Raw genomic sequence first — 26,738 nt, forward strand, 5'->3', positions numbered from 1 at the left:
CACAGGGGAGCTTGCATATTTATTTTCAGGGCACAACTGTGCAGAGGCACTCAGTTCTGGCATCCTTTTTCTAAGCTGGTTGAGGCTGGTTACTACTGATGCCTCCAGGCACAAACGCAGTGCTGAAAATGGGACAGAGCTTGTGGAACACTACACGTGCCTTTTCCTGACCTGAACAGGAGCTGAACTTGCTCAGCCTTTTGGAGGGATGTGTCTTCCACAGTAAAACCGGCACCTCCATTTAAATTACTGCTCTGTCTGCAGGGATGTGTACAAGAGCGCAGCCTTCCAGTAGTTAAAGGGGGCCTACAGGAAAGATGGGGAGGGACTCTTTATCAGGGAGTGTAGTGATAGGACAAGGGGTAGTGGTTTTAAACTGAGAGTAGATTTAGATTAGGTATTAGGAAGATATTCCTTACTGTGAGGGTGGTGAGACACTGGAACAGGTTGCCCAGAGAAGTTGTGGATGCCCCCTCCCTGGAAGTGTTTAAGGCCAGGTTGGATGAGGCTTTGAACAACCTGATCTAGTGGAAGGCATCGCTGCCCATGGCAGGGGGGTTGGAACTAGATCATCTTTAAGGTCCCTTCCAACCCAAACCATTCTATGATTAAGATATCAAAGGAGATGTGCCTACTTTATGGGAAATCAAGTCTTGCATTTGCAGCCAGGCTGGAATAAAAGTCTCAGACCCATAACATCAGCTCAGCATTGGATCCAGATCAGATACAAAGCAAGTTCAGTCCTGTCTCAGCTCAAGTTGTCAGCAGATGTGGGTCACTGAAATGCCTTATGGCTGTAAATGGGATTATGTGGATTGCACGGAGGAACAGATGGACCACAATTTCAGACTTGGATCCGTAAAGTGAGACTTTCTGAGTTTACTTAGCCAAAGGGATTTCAGCCTCCCAGTTTGCTCTGCAGGATGTAAGCATGTACAACACTTGCAAAACTCAAGCCACACACTCATCTATGAATTGAATTGCCCAACACCAGCACCAAAACATGGAAATGTTAGTTAATGCCCAGATTCACAACAGTGTGAACTTTAATCAGAGAATGCTTAGTGGAGTATGCTTTCCTCTGCTATTTCCATTTTTGCACAGCCAGGGAGGTACGCAAGCAGTAATACCCAAAGGAAAGAAGGGCTTGGGTTACTTTTAGGAACAGCAGTAGCACCCACAACCACCAACCACAGCAGCTTTGCTCCCAGCAGAACTGAGCAAACTGTTTGTGGTGTCTGTGAAGTAACCGCAGTACCGCAGCCATCACGGCGCTGAATATACTGCAGGACACAGGAAGCCCAGGCTAATGACAACTGTGTATGTATATACTTTGTGAGACAAAAGCCCTATGCCGAAAGCATTGCAGAAATCATTGCTCTTTCAGCTGCCAAAATTTGAGAGAAAGCACTGAGGCCACCCGTGCTGCTGAGGGGACTCCAGGAACAACTGCAAAGAGCAGCTAAAGAATCCAGCTCAAATGCCTCCATGTCCAATTTCAGCCTTGCAAAGATGCTCTCTGTCTGCAAGAGCCCGTAAGGAGGGGAACATTTTTCTGCAGCACTGACTCATCTAAGCCATTGAGAGGAGGCACTAAAGATCAGCCCCTTACCAGTGCTCCAGTATGTCGCACCTTAACTATCCCATTGCACAAGGGAACAAAGTAACCTGAGTGAAGCAAAGGAAGTCACCAAACTCCTCAGTGAGAACAAGGGGAGATCTTTACCTTGCTGCCATCTTATTTTTTTCCTGCAGAGAAATCAAAGGGAATGAAAGCCTCTATACTGCTTCAAGTGGCTTCAGCGGGAATACCCAGAAGACTGGAAAATGCCAAGATTAAGTAATTTAAAAATAAAACAGGGTTATGCAAGAAGCACACCTAGGAAAGGTCCTCTTTCTTAACCAGAAATAATTTTTCAAGTGAGACTATTGATCAGTTTGTCACAAGAGCACTTGATAAAATTATCTGTGGGACAGCAGATAACCAGGTCAAAGCAATGATACTGTGAGAAATTAACTTGGCTTTTCACACCACAGCAAACACCTGCAGGGCTGGCAAAAAACATGATTCCCCAGATGAAAGGGTTAGGAAGCTGTGAAACAACTGAATTGCATCTAATTAAAAACCACAAAGGCTAAGAGGAAATAAAGGCCAGATGCCAGAACTGTTGGCAATAAATACACCAAGAACTGGAGCATAGCACGTGTAAATATGCTCCAAGCGTATTAATAGCAACCATTTTTCAGGAACACATCACCCTTGATCAAGTTTCAGGTAAACACAGGAATGAAATCCCTTCCAAAGCAGAGAGTGACAGCATCATGCTGTGACAGTGATGCAGACATGAGGTTTCATTAGCAGGTCCCTTAATAAACCTGCAGACCAAAACATGACAACAAATTGGCCTACGTAACAACCTCAGTGTGCTGACACAAATTTCCATACAACCACTGTTGCTGTGTGCAAATGCTCACAGCACAACCTCAGCCGAACACAGCTTGTTTCACAGAGATGGCCAGGAGCAACAGTACAACGCAGTTAGCAGAGGAGACACCAGCACGTCCCAACTGAGATGCTGAAACTTAAACACTAGGAGATCAAGTAGACATAAGCCAGGTACTACCTATTTCTGAAACAGACATGTGACGGCAAGAAGCACAGTCTTTCAAAATTGCGAGAGCTTCACTCTAGATGGAGAGAAGAAACACAGCTCAGCATGCTCCAATCATAAAAAAGGCACTGGGCAACAGGGCAAAAATGGCTGCATCTGGTGGTGTTTCAGAGGAAGTACAGCATGTCACAGCCCATGCAGCATCAAGTTAAAACTCTTCAGCAGAGTTTCCCCTGCCCTTCAAGGAGTCTGAATATTTCCTCAATATTCAGCATCCAGGGATGCTGTAGGTATCTCTAATGCTACCTCTTCCTCCCAAAGCCAACATGAGGGATGGACCTGAGAACTCATTCACTGTTTGCTTGTGGTGGTGAAAACAGCCTTTAGCAGGCAATGGATGTCACGGTAATTAGGAACAGGCTTCAGACTACTTAAAACTTAGAGTGGGTGATTTGGCCTTTCGTTTTCTTTCCGATATGAAGGGCACAAAGGTGGCTTGAAACTACTTTGAAGTACTTCCCTGCCTCAGAATCACATCATGTCCTCAGCCAAAAGCAGTGATGAGGCCAACGCAGCTGAGAGCAAAATCCATAGCAACGGGGAGCAGAACGCAATGAAATCCCAATGTGCAGGCTCACTGCAACCAGCTTGACACATTCATTTAAATTACTTATGAAATATAAGATCAGCTGTAAAACAGGAAGACAGTACCAGGGGGTTCTCAAAACTCAACACAGTTGTTTAACACGCTAAGCAAAGGGCCTGTAAAGCTCTGCAAGGAACCGAGCAGCACAAAGCAGCTGGAATATGGCTCAGAATAAAGGAAGGTTATAGTCAAAATGGACACATTCCCATATGCAAGCAAAAGCATTGTGCTCTTTGTAATGTCTAGAGGGATTAACAAGATTAATGTTTTCCACCTTAAAAAAAAAAGATAAATCAAAGATGATAAATGAACAGTACAGAAGTGGATAAAGGGACTCTTTTCATCCTCTGTCAAGGTACATGAACGAGAAGTCAACCAAACAGACTGAAGGGAAAAAGCTGAAAACTCAAGGCACAATACACACATGGTACTCGGTGCCACAAGGGGTTACGGCAGCCAAGCTCAGTAAGTTTAATGTTAGTATAGGTTCATATCTCTATTTTGAACAGCCAAAGGAGTAACTAAATTCACACCGAGAAGATCCTTGTTCTGGGCTAACTCCTACCACCAGCTGGGTGTTACACAAACATTTTTGAGGTCTAAGATTGCCTATCAGTAAGTACAGAGCTAGTAACACGCTTCTTTGCAAACGTATTTGATTTTTACTGGTGAAAAATGCTGCATAAAACAGATAAATTAACATTGTGAAAGGATGCCTGCTCTCCTTTCTGGGCACATCAAAATCTCCAGCTGCCTGGATGGACAATGAGACTTGATTACGCAGACATATTTGCATCAAGTTGGCCCTTACAAAAGTTTCCACATTGTCCTGTGAAGTGTGGCGCCTGACCTGTGCCACAGATAGGCTGCTGGGGTGCTGAGCCCCTGATCTGGGCACATTTAACTTGGTCCTTAAGTAATTATTGCTCCTGGACTGTCTAATGCATACTGTTACGTGGGTGGTGAGAGGGGCTCCGCATCCCCTGAGCCAGCACAATGTGTTATCAGCAAATGTCTTTCTGCTATTTTTTTTTTTTTTTTTTTCCTTTTGCTGTCTCTAAGCTGAGGGGATCCCTGCACAGGAGAGAAAGCTGCCTGGAGGCCAAGAATCTGGACGGGTAACCACAACCCCACCTGGAAAGCCATGGAGTTAGCTGCAGCCAAAAAGATCCGCAAAGGCAACTTGGCTTTGTAGGAACGGTGGCTCCACAGGCGATGTGCACCAGCCGTCACGCCCAGGGCCGTCATCAGGAAACAGAAATATGCTGAAAGACACAAAAACAAAAACACAGGATGTGCCAGGGGCCAACTGCCATTATTTTTGCTTTCTTTGACGTAAAGATGATCCTTGCCCCTGCCTGCCGATGCCTGCAGGGTCACTCAAAAGATGAGGCTGGGCAGACAGGAGGTGAGGTTCTCAGCCCACCTCTGCCCCACAGCCCCAGGGACACATTGTTCCGCTTCCCACCCCTCCCCATTTAGCTAGCGCATTGTTCAGGAGAGTTTGGCAGCACTGAAGCACCACGCTGTGACATGTTTATGTAGTGTGCCTTTACCAAGTATAGTGGAGTGGAAGTTCATCACTCGTGTCAGAGGAGTAGCAACAACTCGTCTAACAGGACACTGCCAGCCTCCTCCAGACAGGTCTTTGCTCAAGACTGATCTGTCAGCTAGTTTAAGAGCATCACGTCCCACCCCTAAAGACATGAGCTGTGTCAGAGTCTCCACAATAAAAGCTTCTCTTATCATCGGGAGCTCATGATTTGGTAATAAAAATGTGCCAGGAAGCAGACCATTCACCATCTCCCCCAGTTTCAGGAACTGCTTCTCCTTCCTTTAATATAAAAATAGGCCAAGTAAACTTGTTTTGAGCATTTTTTTCAGATGGCCAACACAGCACAGGAGCAGGTCTGTTCCTTACTCACCACACTGGCTCCAGGCTAGATGCATAGCCCAAGCACATACGTCCTACAGTGTACCCCCCATGCCTAAAATAATACCCCCACCAACCACCATAGCAGCATCGGTACATCTCTGGTTCTCCTTTCAGCAGGGGCCACGCTCACACATGCTCCAGCCAGTTAACCTCACATTTCCAGAGACAAGGGGAATGGCTGGCTGGGGCAGCAGAACAAGACAGTGGACCAAGTCCCGCCTGCTCAAGCCGTGCATCTGTGCACTGATTGCTTCTCCTTTGATGTGCCCTCTGTTTTTGTCTCTAGTGTCTTTGAATTCCTGTGTGATGGATGATCCATAGCCTGAGTTGTTTTGACTTGCAAAAAAAGAGGAAACTATGGGAAAGGGTTGGAAGAACAGCGCATTAGAGCTGCTCCTCCTTTTGAAGAGAGATCAGAGGGAAAATGGGAACAGCTAGGAGGAAATTATTATATAAGTCCCAAATAAACTGGACCACTTAAAACTACTCACATTCAAGCTACCCAGCGGTCATGATATATAGACTCTTATGTCTCCCTCACATAAGTGCTGATTTCTCATACTGTGCCAAAAGAGTACAGGCTCATTTTATAAGTGTAAAATTAAAAGAAGAGTGGATCCAAACAATAAGAATATTACAGGACAACCTCAAATGAGTTTGTGCGGTCTGAAGCAATCTGCTGTTTAGCCAGCGCTCACTGCCACCCTACACACACAGACATGTTTTGGTTAAAACAGCCTATTTCAAATACCTAAACAGAGTTACTGGAACAAAAAGAGAAAATCCTATCCCCAAAAGGGGGTTTTCTACAGGTGTCTGTACAACAGTGTGTCCAGCAGGGAACCCTGTTAGACACGCAGTGGCTAGAAAGGAATTCACAATCAGCTTTTCCCAGTATGTAATGTAAAACATCTATCTTTGCAAAAAGAAAACAAAAATACGTGTATGTAGGTGGGTGTCTACTGTGTCCCTCTATTAACTCCCAACTCACAGTGCTTGAAATTACAGCATCTAAGAGAAAATATAATAGAAAGGTATTTGGTAAAATAATGGCAACCATATTTCATGTTGATTGTCACCCCTGTGGACTGAAGGAGTAAATGGACCTTATCCACTCCACTGGTGGATCAATCAAAAACAGATTTACCCAAACTGTTTCACATTATGTATATGGCCCAAATTCCTGTCATCTCCCGCACAGCAAATCAAAGCCTTTCTCACAAAATGCAACAGGCAAAAGGTCCTAGTAAAGATGATGCATCTCTAAAACTCGCTTTGGACGCCATGACCGAAGAGGCAACTCTCCTTTTCAGCAGGCTGCAGTGTTCAAGCTACTCCCAGAAAAGGCTCATCTGTGCAGTTATGTCCAGTGCGCTGAAGTCTATCGCCAAATTCAGAGTTCTGCCTCCTTCCTGAAGGGAGGTACAGAAATGAACTGAAAATCATGTATTCTCTCTGCACTTTATTGACAGATTTTGTTGAATTTACAGATTACTCTCAGATCAGTAAAAATGCAGACACTACAACTCACACTCCAGTCTCCGCTGCAGTCTTGTGGTTCTTGCACATGCCTTGTCAGTGCAAGGACTTGGACTTCTACAAAGTTAGGGAAAACCGATCCTGTCATTTTCTGTACATGATGTTGAGCTGTGCAGAAACATCACTAAATAAGGCCTTCCAAATTGCTCAAATGACTGTAATTGTGGAAACAGATGTGACACACAGAATACTGATATTATCCAGCTAACATAAAAGTATTAAGGTTATAGTCCTGAATCATTATAAGAACATATTGTCTGTGGGCTTTACGACTGGTTAACCTCATGCTAGTCACAGGGGCTGATCTCCTGTCTTCAGCAGTCTCTTTGCTTCCTTAAAGCACAAAGAGGGGCTTTTCTCCCACTTCGAAGCAACAGATCTTTTAGTAGACCAAGTGCTTCTCAAGGCATCCATCCACCTTAATCGTGATCGATTGCTTAAAACCAGAATTAAAGATAAGTGGGTAGAATGAGACATATGCAACATTAAGGTTGATTTCGCTTTCCTTGTCTGTCCAGTGCAAGAAAGAGGCTGAGTGATAGGTAACATACAGACCACGTGGAATAGCTGTACTGAATACAAGGTATTTATGCCACTTGATTCAGCTCTTATAGAGCTCAGCTTAACAGAGACCCTTTCATTCAGCCCACTCCACACCACCAGCATTGCAGCAGAATGGACAACAGTATTTTGGGAGCCTGAGGGCTGCCCTAGGGTCTACGTGCCACCCTGTGTCCATACCTTTGAACAGCACCTCCCAGCCCAGGCCCCCTCCCAGCATCATTCCTGATTCACACTTCCCAGGAAGGCCAACCGAGAATGAGCGACAGACTGAGGAAATACCCTCAGAGCCTCCCAGAAACATGCTGCCCTGATCAAATGGGGCTTTCCCGGGGTTTCCCTGGGCCACAACCACAAGCTCTGTCCTCCTGCCCTCTCCAGCCCTCCAGGGACTTGCCAGCCCCAGCAACTACCACAGTGATCAAGCTAAAATGGCTGGGGCTCATACCCACGCAACATGCCTATTTTTTGGCTTTGCAGAGGAGGAATCATAACAGCAGGAATTTTCCTAATATAAATCCTGAGGGTTGAAACATCCCCAGAAACAAACAAACAAACAAAATTACTCAGGAGTTTGGCAACCAGAGCAGAAACAAATCCTGTCAGACAAACGCACTGTACAGCGATATTGGATTTCTGTGCTTCTTGGAAGAATTAGGGTGCCTGAAAGTATTACTTGGCCACTAATTCCCAATGTATAAATAGCCAAGATGACAAATATTTGCCGTGTAAAGATAGGTCTCAAGCTTTCCTTTGCAGAATAAATTATGAACTCTAACCAAAAATCAGACTATAAACCATTGCATTTTACATTAATTATGCACAGCTACAGTAACTACATGAGAAGAGAGCCACTACTAACCTACCTGGCTCATTTTTGGGGGGTAGGGAGTGTGTGTGTGGGGTGAACACCTCCATGAAACACAAAAGGATTACACTGTGGAGCAAAGCAGCTCAGTTAATAGCAATTTCCCCTTATATTGAAAACTTCCTCTTAGACCTGTAACTAAACAGGTCTCCTAAGTAATAAAGAATTAGAAAACACAGTTATTGCAGAAAAAGGGGAAAAAAAAGAAAAACACAAGAAAAGTACCAATAAACAACCTGGAATCCAAACAGTTAATGATACAGTTCTTTTTGATTTAGTGAGGTACTTAATGTACAAAGAGGAATCTGCTAAAATAGCCATATTAGTCTTCTGCATGTTTTAGTGAGCTAACTCTGTAACCGGGCTGACTTGTCAAAGCAAAAATCACACTTGCAAGGAAACCACAGCATTTCAAACTTAACCTACAGACTGAAAACTGAGCTGTGCTATCCATATATATTGGCTTCACACATGATCACAGGCCACCACAAGTACCGGAGACTCTGAATTCAGAGCACAGATGACCATCTTGTTGAGGAGTAATACACTGCTTTTCCTCCCCTCAACCAGTGCTGCAGGGCTGGCAGGAGCGCAGCTTGGGAGAGCTGTGTTGGAGTGTGGCGGAGGAGGTTGTCAGCAGCCATTGATGATGGATGTAAAGGAAGAACAGCAAGCTGGCAGCATCCCCACCTCCCCAAGATGCCCATCTAGGAGGTCAAGAGGCATTTCCCTGGGGCTGTCCTCACCAGGAGGCCAAGCCAGCCCCAGTACTGACTGCACAGAGAGGGCTGCTTGTGTAATGAGAGGTGCTTGAGGGATAAGGAAGATGGAGCTAGAAAAGGGCTGGGTGAGGACTCGCTAGCCACAAGCCTGAGGATAGAGCACACAGAGCTGTCAGGCAGGCAGGGTCAGCATCTAAGAGAGCCAGCACATGTGAGTTGCACCAACAGTACAGCAGCCTGAGCAGGAGCTCTGAAGCCACCTGACAAAAGGTTGTGTCGCGCTAATACAAATGTAAAAGAAACAAACAAACAAAAATACTGGAATGAGGACTTCAAGAGGAAAAAAAAAATGAAACAGCAAAAGCTAACACAGCAGAAAAAGCTGTCTGGAGACCTGGGATAAGAGAGGAAACATAGCAGCCAATGAACAGATCTGTGAAAGACAGTGGGTTTAAGGCTAGTATTTCTGGTGTTGTGAAAAGCAAGCTAGAGCTGTGCACCTCAGTTTCATACTAAAGCCAGACGGAGAGGGGGAAGATCCTTTCAAGCCATTTTCTGATAGTTTATTCAGTTTTGCCTCACTCATGGACTGAAGGCAGCGTGGAGCATCTGCTTCACTGAGCCACTGGCAGGGAGCCAGCTGGCTGGCATGGAGCTGAAGTGTGCCATTGGGCTGTGAACACATCCCAGCGCTGACTCCACGGCTCTGCAGTCCGCCTTACGCGTACGCAGTAGGGTTCTCCTGCGACACGTGGACCCAAAAGCAGCTCATTCGCAGCATCAGCTCCCAATTACCATGTTCAGTGTAAGAGTTCAGATCTATTCTGTTAATGTAGATACCCATGTTATTAGGCACGTGTCATCCTCACATACCTCTGCGTCTTCTGGATACTGTGGCATTGCATGGCAAGGAGCTCCACAGGTCTGCAGGGCCCTCTTGGGCCTTTACTCCGGCTTCTGCTACTGTAAAATTGTCTTTCAAGGATTTACTCAGAACAAGAGCTGAATTACCTTCCCTAGCCCCTAGGATGGTGTGGGAATACTGTGTGCCATGCCTGCTGCTCCCCAGAGCAAGAGCTAGCTTGGCCTGGACAGGTGGTGGAGCTCCAAGTTTACATAGTTTTAGAGGATTTCACCTGGCTATGGTTTGCTTTGAATCACTTGTCTGCTCAAAGCAATGATTACAGGAGCTTTAGCTTTGGTCAAGCCCACTTTTCTCCCATTTATCTGAACATGCTGGCTTCAGGACAATTCCCTAGAAATGTACCCTCTGGACCTCCTTTTACAGTAATGGTCACAGACATGCTCACAGCTGTCCTCAGCTATGCCCATCCAGGTGCCCATCACAACCCCACAGCTGTGCAGAAAGGCCCAGCAGGTAGCTCTGCTCTCCTCACCCTACCAGCCGGATCCTTCAGCGCAGGCAGCTGGGCTGCAGCACCGGCCAGAGCCCTCTGCCAGGGCCAGAGCACTACCCCCAACACATACAAAACAAATGTCCCCAGCCAACAGCTCTAAATGCCATCCCAATTAAGACCCAAAACTCTGCAGGCAGGTTTAGGGTTTGCTGCAGGTCTGGGAGAAGTCTGAGACCTGGGTGCAAGTACCTGAAACAGCAGAGCCTGTGCCAAGATCTCTGGGCTCTGCACAACTCAAACACCAAGCCCAGAGCTGCCTTTGACTGGATGGTAAACCAGGATCTGTTTCAAAGAAGGATGATTAACCCAGCAGAGTAGAGGTTTTAAGTGGGTTCCTCCTTGTTTCTCCCTACTCTTTCTCAAGACCTCAAGGCAGAATTACTCTCAAACCTAGGAATTTTACTTCCTTCTTCCACTGCCTCTGACACCCTCCCTGCAAGCTCTGTAATACACAAACCATGCATTAATGGAGTAAACCGATGTGAAATGCCTCCACGGTGAGTGGGGCCCGCCCACATCACTCCCCTGGGCAGGTAGCACGCTCTCCCCGCTGGCACCCTGCAGAAGTATAAGGTCTGACTGGAGCATTTCCAACCGCGAGCTCACTCAATAAAGCACAGCATAAGCAAAACGCTTCTGAACTGGAGCAGCGGGAGAAGCATTTGAGAGAGGGAACAAAGAGGAAGAGGGGGAAGAGAAAACAACAAGTAAGCCTGTGCAAAAGGACAAAAGAGAGAACCAGTGCACGGGGACAGGGAGAGGATGCAAGAGAGACAAGATACACGACGTTAAACTACTGTGCAAACGGGGAGCTGGCGGGTTGCTAGGCTTCCAAGTACACTGTGCCTGGGCACAGATGCTATTTATGGGAACATGCCAGAATCAATAGGCAGATTTTTATTCAACATCCTTATTAATGACCTGAAACAAAGGCAAACAGCATATTAATTACAACTGCAGATGATTCTAAATTTGGAGCAGCAGTGAGAAAGCTAAGAAACACAAAAGGATCCACGCAGGAACAGGGAAAGTGAGGCTCAAAATAAAGATCTGCCTGGATAGAAAAAGCAAAGCAATGTAGTTCAGGGGGCGATAACTGCAGACGGGGATCTGCAACAAGGATGAGATGCTTGGGGAAGCGGGAGCCTGCAAGGAGGATCACCAACAGCTCATAAAATATTCTCAGTGTGCAATATGATAAGGCAGCAAGACATCAGTGTGATTTTGAACAGCAGGCACAGAGGTATCATCTCACTGTCAGAGAGAAGCAATGAAAACTGTACCAGGCAAATCGTTTAAAAATGGATGGGATGGGAGATCCACAGCATAAAACATTTGAGCCACCTTTTTCAGAACAGCTCATTATCCCCATGACTGGATTTCCAGAAAACCTTTACTATGCCCAGTGCCAAACTCTTCTGAAAACCTGAGTGTCCAGGGGACTGATCTCTTATGAAGATATGGGGGGATATTGCCACAGTCTGTAGCTACTTCACAGGCATCAGGAAATCATCCTCTGCTCTAAGTGGTTGCTTAAATTGGAGCACATCTCTCCCCCCAAAAATTTCAACTCTGTTGTATGCTGCATATCAAAATTAGAACCTCTTCCGTTTCTGAAACCTGGGACCACATTAGAAACATGATATGTATTTACTGTTTGAGAATCCAGCGGATTCCAGATTGCTTTTGACTTTTATCTGGTTATAAGAAAAACAAATCAACCAAAACAAGACGTCCAACAAGCACTGGGTTCACTCTGCACATCTGAGCAGACAATGCTGGCTCCTGAAAGAGATGAGATAACTGGACATCCTTCTTAGGCACAGATTACAAGGAGACACTGTGTCAGATAGCAACCATCCGCACGTTACCAATGTCAAACATAACCTAGTTACATGGAGCAAATCGCATTTATCTCTGAGGGACAAAATATCAGACATAAAAATAGTAGTGCTGAAACAAAATCAATTGCACATTCACAATGGCGCTACTGTCAATATATAAAACATCTTTAAAATACAGAATAACGTCACACGACTGTTCCCGTGGGGTGGCGACATGTGGAGTCTGGCACCAACTCACACGCAGTGCCCACAATCCCTGCCTGTGCAGGGGCAGCGAGGAGAGGAGGGATAGCAGGGCCAGGAGCAGGGAAGGAAATCAGCCCTTGCCAGTCCCACTGCTGGCATCTCTCATACGTGGCTAAAAACCTCTCAGTCCCTTATAGAAGTAAGGGATTTGGACACTACATTCAACCATCGCAAGGTGACTACTTTGAACCTGACACAAGCCTGGAGAGCCTTCATCCTCGCAGTTTAGTCTAGGCGAGTTCTACCAAACAGATCCCACCACAGCCCCATTTTCCAAACAGACTTTGGGACTAGGCAAGCTTTGTGAACATTTGAGCTTTTTTGCATGTTACAAAATGCAACAAATGTTTTTCTGATCCTGATGCAGCAAATCACTGACTCAGTTTTAAGTCAAGTGATTACAAATCTTAGGTCAGCCAGCATGACATGTACTACATCAAGTGCCAGGAAGCAGGGCAGGAACTCCCAGACCACCTCTGTCTCACCAGTACCAACAACGGGGAAAAACATATAGGGGAAAGTGCTTGCCACTCCAAACAAGACAGATGACATGCCTTATGAGATCAGAACGGTGGCTCACCTAGCCCAATACTTTTTCCCAACAGGCGTAACAGGAGTTGCTATTCAGAGGAGACAAAAAGGAAAAAAAAAAAAAATTGAAAAGGGGAAAAAAGACAACATAGCCCAGTTACTCTTAGTTACTGTTGCACTAGTCGTGCCTGCACACTGGCGGACTTAAGATGTGGCATTTTGCACAGAGTATGTGGAAAGTAATTACCAAGGCTGGACGCTGTCCCAGAGTTATCATCACACTTGCTCTTACCAGGAAGGTGACAGATCTTGGATCAAGACAGCCACCAAGGGTCAGGGCCTTGGTTTTATGTCTCGTTCTGAGGACATCAGCCCCATTTACTCCTGTGCTGGTGCAAAGCCCAGTGCAGAGAGCTCAGAACAAGCTGCACGAGCATCGCTCTCTCTTAGGACTGGCCACTATCACTGACAGCTATAGCCCTAACACAGATTTTGGCAGCTGCTGTTCCCATGGCCGCAAGTCAGCAGGTAGGGGACCCGCAGCTGGGGCTGCCAGATCCCTCTTCAGACTGCTGAGCGCTTCCTCTGCCTCCCCACAGCATCCCACTCAGCGAGGGCTCTGGCAGACGGAAAGATCACAAGCCAGCGAAGAAAGCCAGGAGCACCAAGAATGAAACACGGACCAGAAAAACATCCAGCGTGCTCATCGTGGTGAGAAACAGGGTAGAAGCAATCTGCATACTCCAGCCACAAAAACACACTCTGTTAGAACCTCTTGTCAGAGTTCATCTGATTTCTGGTTGCGGTTGCCTTTCTCCCAAGCTCTGTGTCACAGCCTCTGCCCACGGCCACTTCCTGCCAGCCCCCTGATGCAAAACCCTGCTCGCAACCAACCTGCAGTGTTATTTTATATCTGCTCAGGGAACTGTTCCTTGAGTGGTGTCTTCAGCTTTTAATTGCTATCACGGAAAACCTTAGCTCTCCTACTGCCATCATTTTGAGGACAGCTTCAGAAGCATACAGCACCCTGGTTCTGCTGGAGGTCTCACTGCTCGGCGATGACATTCCCAACACTGTTTAGCCTACAAGGTCTGACACGTTCCCAGCCCCAGGTGGGAGTGCTTGAAGTTACATTCAGCAAAGGTTTATACATTTTTGCACACACACTGTGTCTCTAGCAGTTCAAGGATCAGGAGGCAAAATCCCACGGACACAGGAGGGAGTAATTTCTTAAGAAGATGTGAATTCCAGTGACACTAATGGCCAAGAAAGCACATCTTTTCCTTGGGGAAGAAAAATTAACAAACACCTGTAGACATCTGTTACCTCTTCAACAATAGGGCAGCTGAAAACAACTGACCTTAAAAATGCTGTTGCGTGATGAAGACATTTTGTGACATGACACCATTTGGTGGAAATACTCTCTCCACAGCTGGAGTAGCCAGCAAAGTCTCAGGCAAACCTCTGTGTGACAAAGCCTGGCAAGAAATTTTCATCTCAGCACAGGCCATTTTTTTTCATCCCTGTATATAAAGGGATACCACAACTTGACTTACTTGTAAAAACAACTACTTGATTAAAAATAACAGAGATGGACATGCAACATTTGTCCATTTCCACACCAGCATTTTACCTCTGCTTATTCAGCCAGATCAAAATTGCTTGCTAGGGAATTTTAATAACTGAACACATAAAACCCAAGGTCTTCCATCAGGCTACAAGCACTGCATGAGAAATACAAACAGCGAGTTGCTCAAGCACAAAGCAAGCATCGCAAAGCTGACTGATCGCCATAAATATGTAACACTTCTGTATCTTATGGTTAGCATTTTTTCCTTTCTAAAAATTAAATTACATCTGCATATCCTGCATCTGCCTTCTCTTCATCACTTGTGGGTTTTTGCTGTTATTCAGTGGCAGATTTAGGACTAATGAACCACATCAGCTAATCTGACCAAACCACGGAAACCACTTCCAGTAGTGTTGAGTGGTGCCTAACTCCATTCCCACTGAAATTCAGGGCAGCACTGCCATCCATTTCAGTAGCTGCACCATGCTTGGCCTCTTCTGAACACCTCAGAGATCCTCCACTCCACTATGCACACAGAGAGTGGTAGAAGATTCTCTCCTGATTCAACATCAGGGCTCAGACCAGAAATGCAGCCAATAATTTCATGGTCCCTGGTACCACAACGTGTTTTTGCGCTATCATTAGATAACAAGTTTTGGGATATATTTTCTTAAAACGCTGTGTCTGCCCTCAGAAAGGAAATTTTTCCTACGCCAGGTTAGACCAACACTTGGTCTATCTAAACATCTCATTTAAAAATGCTGGTTGATGTCACGCACTGCATTGGTGGGAGGGCCAGGGTCAACATGCAGCTTTATTAGATCTAGGATATCAAGTCTCCAGTACACATCTCTACTTCTGTCACCCTCCAGGGCAACCTTGGAGATCTCTTCCTCCACAACAGAAAGACGTGAGGAGCAGTAACACAGCACTTAATCCACATCATCCCACCAAAAAAGCCTCACTTCCTGACCTGGAACTGTATTTACTAAGGAGGGAGAAATTTTCCACCTTAGTCCCTAAATTGCTGCCAAGAAGAAATGTTGAATTAGTGCTCTGGCCCTGGGGTCTCTGGGAAGGAAACACTTCTCTGCTAGCAGACCGAGTCAATTGGCCAACCCACTGTTCACTGAGCCCTGCTAACTATCAAAGGCTGGCATCAAAAGCACCTCGGGCTGGATTCAAACTAGCAACTGAGAATTAAAAAGCACTGACATGCAGCAGCACCAATTCCCTGAGCCGCCCACCATACAGCGCATGCCAGCTCTCACGGGAAGCCGTGCATTGCTGTGAAGACCAAGCGTGTGAAATCTCAGGCCAGAAGTGGGTTCATCTAAAATTAGATCTACACATTCTCTGAGCTACTCTATATTGAGCCAGGAGAGAAAGAGATAAGAGGAAGCATATCAAAGGCAAAGGGGAGACAGAGTTTTAGAGCTGCAGAGAAGATGAATTCAGACGAGGCCCTTCTCCTACCCCTCTGTACTGTGGTGGAGGAGCTCCAGGAGAAGCCATCTGTTGCATCCCCTTGGCCCTGCCATCACCAGCTCATGAAATCCAGGCTGTCTCTGCCTGGATGCACATGCCTGCCTATGCATTTTCAGGAACATTCCCCAGAGCCAGCCCTTTTGGCTGAATATACAAAAGACTTTATTCCGGATGGAATAGCAGAAACATTCACATTGACAGCTGCAGCCAATGTGACATAAATAAAGCCAATAGAGCAATGGAAATCGCGGCTGACAGCAAGTATTCAGGTGAATGCTAAAATTCCCCTAGGAAGCAAATACAGATTCCCTGAACTCACCAGAAACTGAAGATTGCCTTAAGATGCCTAACAGTTTATATATATTTTTAGATCAAAAGAGAAGGCCGAAAGATGCTCTGATTTCTCTGAAATTTTTGATGCTTATGTGTAGCCTCTCTCAGCTCCACTGAATCCTGCATCATCACAAAACCATCGGCACATTTCACTTCTCTCCCAGTGACCTCACTGTTGTCCTCAATCTGCACGCCAGCTAGGGCTCTGGTGGTTTTTAAGTGCTCTATAAATGCCAAGAAAGAATTAATGCCAATTTTGTCTCTTTTTTCAAGGACAGAGCAAAGAAATAGCGCAGTTAAGCCATTAGCACGGCACTCCAGAACCCTGCATTCAGCAGGCAGCTCTGCCTCAAGGAAGGATTAGTTATTTAGCACCCTGCCCATCACCGGCCAAAGCTTGCCCTCTACACAGCTGGGTACATGGCAGGGGAATGGCTTCATCCCACTGCTCACGCTGTGCATGCTGGCAAGACAACCCAAAGCAGAGAGCCAGGGAACAGCAGCTTCTCAGCTATTAGAAACAAAGACGTGGCGTGCTACATACTTGTGATTTGGGCAAACTGAAAGCTTCCACCTTTTACGATCTCTAGGCATGGGGCACAGGAAAGGAGTAGGACTCGGCAGGGAGCGATCCCCTTCTGAACTGCTGGGCCTCCAGGCACGATTCCCTGGGGAGGCAGCAGCACCTTTCTCCCAGATCGCTGCTGAACAGGATCCACCGCACAGGACAGACCCTGCTCCAACCCGGTGCCCTCCCAGGCCAGCCAGCGGCTGCTGAAGCAGAGCTCTGATGGTTTTGACTTCTCAGGACTTCAGACTCTGGACAATGTTGCTGTCCCTCTGTATCACTGCCTCTTGCCCAGATGCTTTGTGCCTGCTTCACTTGTATGCTGTCAGCTCCTACACTTTTTCCTCCCCTTTCCAAAACCAAACAGAGCTCAGAGAAAAACCTGTTGCAAAAAATGGCCTCTCCTAGTTTTCTCTCCTTCTGGCAGTTTGAGTCTCAGAGCTGGGCTGCAAGCACTACACCTCATTAAAATTAGGAAGCACAACCCTCTTGCATCCAGCTGAACATGCAGCACACAGGTCAGTTACTCAGAGCCATCAGGTTAGAGGATGGTGCCAGGGGAGAGAAGGACACCTTTGTCTCCAGCGCAGCGGGCAGGCTGATGCTGTCAGCTCTCTGGGGGCACTCACGGACAATTGCTCACCACCCTCTCTGAATGACTACTCACTGCACCCCTCCAGCCCAAACAGCTCTAGCCCAGCCCAGCTCTGCTCCTGCAGTGAGCTCTGGCACAGAGAGAAGGCCCATACACCAGGTCTCTGCCTCCACCTACCCAGCAAGATGTTTTTCATATTTCACCCCCCCACTTCCCCACCACCACCTGTATACACTGCATAAGGAGGCCAGCTTTCATCTGCCTGCTCAACTGTGGCCAGGCAGTTTTCGGCCAACTCAAGCACACAAGTCTATCCCTCTGCATCAAAGGTAGGAGCCAAAGCCAAGCGAAAACAAGGAGAGCCTTGCTATAGCTCTTGCAAGGAGGTCTGGCCACACTTGCACGCCTGCCTCGCTGCAGCCAAGTCCAACCGACTGCAGCAGGGGAAGGAGCAGCTCAGAATGAAAATGATCATCTACGACCACCATTACAACTGATTGCTTCAGTTGACTATAAAGGTCCTATTTTCCACACCTACAGCTAAATGCATTCTGGAAAGAAGTTATAACCTCATGATACTGGCCAAAAAAATTATTAAAAGGCAAAACCCCCTTTTTATACCCTCAATCCCCTATAAAATACGGAGTTTCTGACATTTTCATAAGACATGCTGCCATTTCCAACCTGCGCTGTCACCCAACACCCATACACTTCCCTTCTCCAGTGCCCTGGTAGTGGCCCTGCCTGAAGGATCACCCAAAGAGAGCAACAGGCACCAAGTGGGAGCCCAGGACTGCCCTCCCTCCACCCCACGTGCTGCCAGGGCTCAGAGAACCTATTTCCAGTCTTTCCCATCAGGACCTGCTTTTGCTGCTCTGCCCAAGCACTTCTCTACATGAGCTGCAGCCCTTCTGCATCCCAAATCCTCCCCCTCCACTTATGAAGAGCATGAAATAAGCCTCAGAAACACCTTGTCTCACCCTGGCCTCCAGCTTCTCTCCAAGCTCTCCAGTGTCCAGGAGGGCACAGCGAGCTTGTATGTCCACCCCAGCCCTGGACTGCAGCAACTGCTGGTTAGAGCAGTGCAAACCCCTTCCAGGTGCCTTCTCCCTTGCTTCTGAAATGCCATCCAAGGGCCTGGGCAGAAGTCCCTTCACAGATCCAGCTGTGTGGCCATGACAGGAGGCATCCTGTGAACTACTCCAGATGCAGAGGGCAGGGTAAGAACAGCCAAACACTGCAACCCCTTCCACTGACACAGCAGGATCCCACAGGCACAGAAGGCATTACAGTGAGGCTGGGTTGGGGAGGATATGAAACACTCAAAAATACAAAGTCAGCCAAAGAACAGATCCAAAGAGTCAGGCAAAGAAAGAATCCAGACAAGAAGAGCTCCCCCATTCACCAAGGCCAGGTTATTTTATTCTGAGCCACTCAGATCATCATCTGAGAAGCCAGTGGCCAAAAATGGGTCAAGAAAGATCTTCATTTCAGTCTCCCTCCAGAAATCCCCATCCTCCTGGTGCTGAGGTCCCTGCACAAGAGGGATGGCATGCAGGATTCCCGACACCAGCATCTAACAAACAGCCCTCCCCTCTCTTTCATACCAGCCTTGCTTTACTTAGCACAGTAATTGTTAATGTTTCAGCTCTCCAGTGGGGCAGCACATTTTATTGTTAGCCTACATGGTAAAAATAAAATCTGATTGCAAGAAATTGCTTGGCTTCAATTATAACATCAGTGTTAATTACAAGTGCAATTGTAATTGCAGGGAGGGAAGGCGGAGTGGCAGTGATGAGGATGCATACTAAATTCTGGTGGGCAAGCCAACATTTTCCAGCCCAGCCCCGCCAGGGGAGAGCGCAACGCTTTTGCCTCCTTGACAGCAGTTGCAGTAATCCCAGACAAGCAGGTCTGCATGGCTGACACTGCTCTGCCTGGTGGCATCTGCTGGAGAAGTGGCATCTGATCTGCTCCCAGCCCCTTGAGACTTCCTCTGATGCTAGCACAACTCTGACCGATGTGTTCCCTCTACTTGGAGCAAAGTCCGTCCCGGCTCACCCATGGAAAGTCCTCAGAGCCTGTATACTGCCATCCCCACCTCCACATGTAACCAAAGACAAAAAGCTAGAGCCACAAATCTCTGTTGCCTCCCCAGAGCCTGCCTGCACCAGCTCAGGAGCTGGCGGGCCAGGGCTGGAAGAGGCACCTCATGCTTCCGCGGCCCTTGGCTGGGCTTCTATGTGTTTGACACAGCCAGCTCTGGGGGTGTCAACAAACCTCCCCTGCTCTTTCCTTCACTGGGCTGCTTCAGAGGGATGCTTCTCCCAGCCCCCCAATGTCAGGAGGGCAGCCTGGAAGCCAACAATCCCTGTCAAATTCAGTAGGAGTAGAGATCTACCTTTGCTGGATCCAGCTCTCATCTCTGTCATCACTGCACAGGTCAAGGGGAAAGAGTATTTCAGGTTCTTCCGGTTTGCCTGGAGCACGGCTCAGAGCAGCCAAGGGCCCAGCAGTACTTCATGCCGGGTGAACATCCCGGTGTCTAAACACAAACAGCTTCACTACTCACCCATTCACACTGCCCAACTGCAAGAACTCGTTAGGAGTGCCTTGAACCCACCTCCTGAGAACAACAGGACCAAAGGGCCATCACAAGCATCCAGGGCTCAACATGCACACACTCTGCGCCCACACAGACATTACATTTTTTTCTCCATTCCTTTATCATGTTCATGGTGACCACGTGACGTGCAGCACGCAAAGCAGAGGGAAACAAAACAGAGCACCACCAATGCACTGGGGATGAAATCAAGATGGGGAACAAAATACGTACTTTCAGCTGAACATAGCGAAGTTCACACACAAGACCTAAGGAATCATCTCCAGCAATAGTTAAAACAAGAGAGGAGTGAACACTGGGGAAGGAAGAACATCTGACAGGCAGGAGTGTCCTCTACAGTAGAGTATCTCAGAGCGGGATCTGGAACAGGCCCAGGACCACTCTCATGTCTATGCATTGCTAGGTGGCGGGTGTGTTCCCCGGCTCTACAGTGGACACAGAGCTCAGACCATTCCCAGATGCGAAATGCTAGGGAACAGCAAGTTACAGCCACCTCTAGCTCCAGGGGACTTGTCATTTTTAAGGAGAGAAGTACTGTTTGAGAAAAGACTGTCTTCCCATCAGAGATGATGGGAGTTCAGCTCTTGATGCTAGGCGGGAAGGAACAAGCCAACTTGACTATTAAGAGAGACAGCTGTAAAACAACGCTTTCAAATGGGGCAGGGGAGGAAAAGCCAGTCCAAACCCACTCTGGAGATAAGCAGGGCTATAACCCGGTGCTCATGTGCATCTCAGAGATACAATTACCATTCTGAAGGTCCACCTCTTCTCCACTCATCTAGTGGACCAGCTGCTGTCTTGAACTGCTGAAAGCATGGCAGAGCTAGGAGCTGATGGACAACAAGGCTGGCCTCCTGTATGCCACAGAAACCTCCCAGAGCTGCTCAATGCTCATGGCCAGGACTGTTCTGTGAGCTGGTAGACGGGAGATCTCTCCTGGGAGCAAGGCGAGGTAAGGTCCTTCTGTTCATTAAGCCCCTCCTGCCAAGGTGGCCACAGACACCTCTGCAGAGGTATCTAAGAGGAAAGCATTTGCTACCTGTTTCCTGACCCAAAACCTTGCCTACAGAAATCACCTGGGCATAACCACTTTGCAGGAACCGGAGGTGCTCCTGCCAGAGCGGCAGCAGGAGTGACAGTAAGAGAAGTTTTAATCAAATGTCTCCCTTTCACATCTGTGAAACGGAGACAATATTTCCACTCTCCTTCGTCCACAGAGGTCTCAGAGGTACCAAGTGGAACTTCACTGGAGCTAAGATTTTTTATGTACAGCTGTCTGTGGAGAGTTTTTAACACTGTGCGTAGAAATGGTTAACAACTAAAACCAGTGAATAACCAAAAAGCCAGTAGATGGCACTCAAGAATATGAAAGACTTCTGAAATATGCAAGACCAATAAAACTTCCATCTGCAGTACAGAACAGCAACATGTACCTCATTACATAGACATTCTACTAGAAGGGCTGAGAAAGAGGTGATGATCTTGGTGGTGCCCTGCAGGCACCACGGTAACCCAAAATGCTAAGACCACAATTGCTTTAATCTGTCTTATTGAAGGGATCCAGGCAGCAGGATTTGGATCCAGATCCGTGCCTGGGAGCAGCTTGCGTTTTGGCAGGGATGCAGCTGGGCAGCACCGCCGCTCCGTCTGCGCTCTCAGACAGCCAGCACTTGAGTGCAGGGGAAAGCTGTGGGTAAGCATGGCACGGGGCCCGCCACGGCTGAACATGATCAATCTGGCATTCTCAAGAGCACTAAAATGCCTCCTAAACACTGCTAAAATAACAGCAACAAGCCTCCCTTCCCATATGAGCACCATTAGAGCAAGGCCATCCTCCTCCCCGATCCCAGGCTCTGGCAAGGCATATCAGCATGTGAACTGACATCCGCTCGGCTATCAGGCAGCTCCGTGAAACACATCCAGATGATACAGGGTTTCTGGGTGGCCCTGACTGTGCCAGTTTTTAAAGCTGTTAGTACTAGTAATGCTCGGCAGCCTGAAAGAAAAGGTTTTAAAGCAGGTAAACAGCTTAATCTTTTGTGGGGTTTTCCTATTTCCTATAATGCATTTGGCTACTTTAAGTGCTTCCTCACAAGCCCCCTGTGAAGGCCAAAAAGCACCTTTTTCCAAACAAGATCTGAGACCCTTACAGATCACGTGATCCCCCAGAACGGAGTCTTCAAGAAAAAGAAGCTATCATGAGCCCATCAAAAAAAACTGTTAGCAGCAGAAACATTGGGTCCTGCAGTGAAACAAGCTGGTAATTTTCTCTGTACAGGGATTTCAGAGTTTTCTGCTTTGCTTTCCTAACCCAAACAGATAACCTCACTGGGACTGCAACAGGATGGAACTGGCTGGAGCAGCTGGTTCTGCTCCAGGTTCCTAAGTTTTCTAAGAGGTTCCTGGTTAAGAAGCATCATTTAATGGCACGTTACAAACTTAGGGGATGAGCCGTGCACAGAGCTTCCTACCAAGTGGCCTGTAGAAGGAGGTGCAGCATGTCCAACCCAAAAGAGGCCATCAGTGAACCACAGCCACAGCTGGCCACAAGGACCCCTTTGCATGAGTTCATTCCTGGGGAACTTGCATGCCTGGCCCAGCCGGCAGACCCATCATGCCACTCTCTGGTTTCTGGCCCCACTAACAGCGAGGTGCTCCCACCCTGCTTCGGTTCCCAATGTGAGTCTGCAAAGAACGGTGATCCCTCCCCTTCAAACCTCTCTACAGGGGGTGCTAAGAAGCAGAAGCCCAAAGCCCTGCAAAAGCAGGTGGACAAAGAGAGACCTGAAGGGGAAGATCCACATGCCAGCTCCCTGCACCTGGGCTGCACCATGCTCTGGGCTTTGCAGGATGGCCAGTGAACCCTGCCAAACCCACCGGCCATGCCCAGCAAGCCTACTGGTGGGACTGGGGGCAGACAAGACTTGAGGCACATTTCCTTAACAATTCCCACCCCTTTCCAAGGCTGGAAATCCAGAGTGCAGGGATGCCCCAAAGCAGCAGCTGTCAGCTATGAAACAGCACAGACTCGGACAGCAAAGCACCAAGAGGAAGGAGGGACCACATATCGCAAGCTGCCTGGCTCTGGATCTGGAGGGAAAGGGGAAGGCAACAGGGTCTTCTCCACACACCCCTGCACCAAACTACAAGTCAGCATGGAGAAGAGCAAGGCAAGAGGGTCCCCAGTGAGTGCGGTCAGGCTGGTAGAGCTGGGGACATTTCAAAGGCACAGTGCCAGCAGGATGTGCCAGGATGGCTACACAGCTGTCCCATGGGCACAGCCCAGGGCTGCTCGGTGCCTCGCACATATCATCTGCTGCCTCTCAGGTCAAGGCATTTCCCAGCTCATGGAAAATTTTGACATGAGTAATTTTATTGGTTTTGTTCAGCTTGGACTGAAACCAAATTCCACGGAGGCACTGGGATGGCCCCGAAAGCCTATCTTTTAACCTGTTTATCTGTACATCCCTTGAAAGATAACCCAAATCCCAGTGCCCCCTGAGTGAGGTGGCTGCACCACCCAGAATGCTGTTGGATCCCTTGTGCAACCCCGGCTCCATGGGGGGTGCGGGAAGCTGTAATGCAGGCCTCAAGGTGTTAGTATGGGAGGCGATGAGAACAGGGGAGCAGAGATAATCCTGAGTAAACAACCAGCCGAGCTTTCGCTTGGCAGCATTTTTCCATTGTCTATTATGTACAGCTGGACAAATGTCAATAAATTACCAATGGAAATGAGTCCTGCTGAGCAGGCAGTTTGGCTTGAACAGCTGTCTTCTAGGTGGCATAGTGGTGTTTCAGCTCCACTTAGCAAGCAGTGGTGAATCAGGGATTACCAACTGCCTTCAGGGGTGGGAAGGAGGAAAGCAAACTCTGCGCAGAGGGAGGGAAGCACCCAATCCAGCCCAGCCGAGAACCCACCGAGACATGGATGTCTCGGGGGAAGAGAAAGTAAAAAGCCAAGCAGGCAGTAGTGAGTCATGGGAAGCTGCCCTCTTCCTGCCAGACACCACAGAGGTCACACTCAGCACCAGCGAGCCACTCTCTGCACACTTGCTCCTGCAGCTTACCCATGGGGGACCAGTGGTGGGGAGCATGGGACAGAGTAACGCAAGGGCTTTGCATAAGATCACTGGGAAGCTTCCCAAGTCCCAGGCAAGCTTGGGAAGAAAAAGAAAGCCACAGATGGATGCAACGAGGGCTGCAGCTCCTCCATCTGCACCCTTCAGTGTGCGCACATCTCTGCACTACTCGACACTACACCCTTACCTGCCACCCAACTTTGCTGCTGCACAAGCCCTGCTCCGAAGGCTGGCTGGCAGCCACCACCCACAGAAAGGCAGTCTCACAGCTGGTCTGCACAGGGAAGGAGACGTGGAGAACTGAGGGGGGCAAGGGACACAATCTGATCAACACTTCTTCCTTCTGACATAACTTTACTGGTTGGCTCCTTCCCGAGTGAAGCGAGGTGGGTTTGTTAACTTAAGCAACAGCAACCCTGCTTTTGTCTACCCTGAGAGAGTCTCTCAGAGGGACCTCAGACATAGGTCTCCAGCGTGACAGTAAGCTACTTTTGTCTGACATATTCTGCAGACCCCGCAGAAAATACAGATCCTGTATTTTCACCTTGCCCACCACCTCAGAGGGGGGCAGACCCCTCAGCAGCCAGCTGTGAGAGCGGCACACAGTGTCCAGCTGGCCAGGACAGCTGGAGCCAATGCACTCACTCCCTGCTGCGGAGCCTCTGTAAAAACCACCCGGCAAACTCCTGTAAGAACTTTGTGGTCTGCTTTAGGGTGGCTGTTAAAAATAATGATGTCAAGAAATGGGAGGCTTTCACTTTCAGAAAGAAAGGCATTAAGTTGCAAAGTCGTTGAGACCTGTTTATTATTTATTATTATCTGTTTAATTTAAACTAGGAAAAAATACCTTGGAGGATGGAGGGCTGAATTGGTAATCCAATCCTTCGGCTCCAGTGTTAGGGAGTTTTGTAATTAAGACACAGTGAAATCAGAGATGATTTCAACTTGTCTTCTTGGAAAGGCAAAACAGATAAAAAGAAAGCCCACCTGCCCACATGCTACAGGACCTAAAAGGGTTGAAAGCAGGCTGTATGTTGTGGCCACGCAGCTTCCGCAGGCTCTCCTGGTCTCCCCAACCATCAAGCTACAGCCAAGGTAAACTATGATATCAGCCTGAACACAACCAGGAATAGGGAGGGGAGAGGAGTAGTGCTCACAGAAGGAAACTAAGCAAAACACAACCACCCCCCAAACCTTTCAAGCCAGGTAACGGTTTGTGCAAACCAGGCAGCCAGTCAAACGCCAGGTCCCCACCAGGGACCCAGAAACAGTTTCCCAATTAAGAACTTGTCAGAGAACGGTAACTGACAGAAGGGTTCATTTCCCAACTGCAAACAACAATGGTGGCTATTTTGAAGGGTTTAAGACAGACTGAATATCAAAAGCTGAACCAGTGAAAAACAGATTTAGGAACTCCTCAAACAGAAGAAATAAACCTGACTTCTAAATCATTTGGCTAGGGCTTTTTGAGAGTCACCTCAACACTACTGGTGGCAACCTAACTACACAAATTCCCTGTTTGTGAGCTCCCTGCAGCAGAGACCCTTCTTTCCTCTATTTGTATAAGAGTCCTGGGCCACTACATTCTCCATTGACTCAAAAGCTCCCCAAAGCAGGCCTTTTACCCAAGAAATTGTACCAGCTCTAAGTAGCATTCAAGTTTTCATCCTCTTGGCCACCCACATTTACAAGACTCGATACACAATTCTGCCCTGTGAAGAATGATGCTGACATCCACCATCTATTAGTTTCACAAACCCTGAGAAACCTTGCACGATACTGCAGTGCTTCTATGTAGCTCTTCTCCCAGCATTGTTCTTTTGTGGAGAAAAGACCTCACCGCAGGATGGAAGACGCTGTATTTCATATTCTCTTTCCCAAACCGAATCCTCAGCTTTTCACATCTAGCAAAGACACAGAAAGCCACCTCACCTCGGAAAGCACAGCTGGGCTTATTTTCTCCTTGCCAGTGTCTTACAGCTCTTCCTCGACTTTTAAATCTTCCCTAATGAGAAGATGTATCACCTTCCCCAAGAGACAAAGGACATGGTGATTTTCTACTCCCAACCGGGGCAGAAAGACGCGGGTGTTCATAATGTAACAAGAGGAAGCAGCAAAGGGAAGACAAACGCTTTCTTCATCAGACTTTTAAACCGAAATATCAGCTGCTTGACTCTTTTTTTTTTTTAAACTAAAAAACCTGATAAATGTAACCGGAGAGAGAGTGCCTCCTGTTTCTACAGCAACCGACGGCCCGGCGCGGCGCTGGCAATGGCATCCCGACAGCGGCCAGGCGGACACGGGAACAAAAGCGGCGGAGGCTGCCGGGCAGCGCGGGAGTGTCCGCCCCCCTCAGCGCTCAGCGGAGCGCTCAGCGGAGCGCCCAGCCCACGCCTGCCCGCGAACGCGCGCGACTCGCCACGCCAAACGCAGCGAAGCGACTGCACAAATAAACAGGGGATAAACAGACAGAAAACAAGACGCGGCTTGCTCCCCCACCGCCAGCCCCGGAGGACCCGCCGGGGTCCCGGCCCCCTCGTCCCCCGCCCCAGCTGTGGC

General features: G+C 47.9%; 1 protein-coding gene across 1 annotated transcript in view; it reads right to left on the reverse strand.

Annotated features, from left to right (window-relative positions):
* Positions 1-26,738, reverse strand: part of SCD5 (stearoyl-CoA desaturase 5) — a 34,089-nt gene that overhangs the window by 7,104 nt on the left and 247 nt on the right. Inside the window, exon 2 of the mRNA XM_050895759.1 lies at positions 4,393-4,523. Coding sequence (XP_050751716.1) covers positions 4,393-4,523 — 131 coding nt within the window. The remainder of the gene's footprint in view (positions 1-4,392; positions 4,524-26,738) is intronic.

Source organism: Gymnogyps californianus, chromosome 4 (assembly GCF_018139145.2).
Source record: "Gymnogyps californianus isolate 813 chromosome 4, ASM1813914v2, whole genome shotgun sequence".
Classification (NCBI taxonomy): Eukaryota; Metazoa; Chordata; class Aves; order Accipitriformes; family Cathartidae; genus Gymnogyps; species Gymnogyps californianus.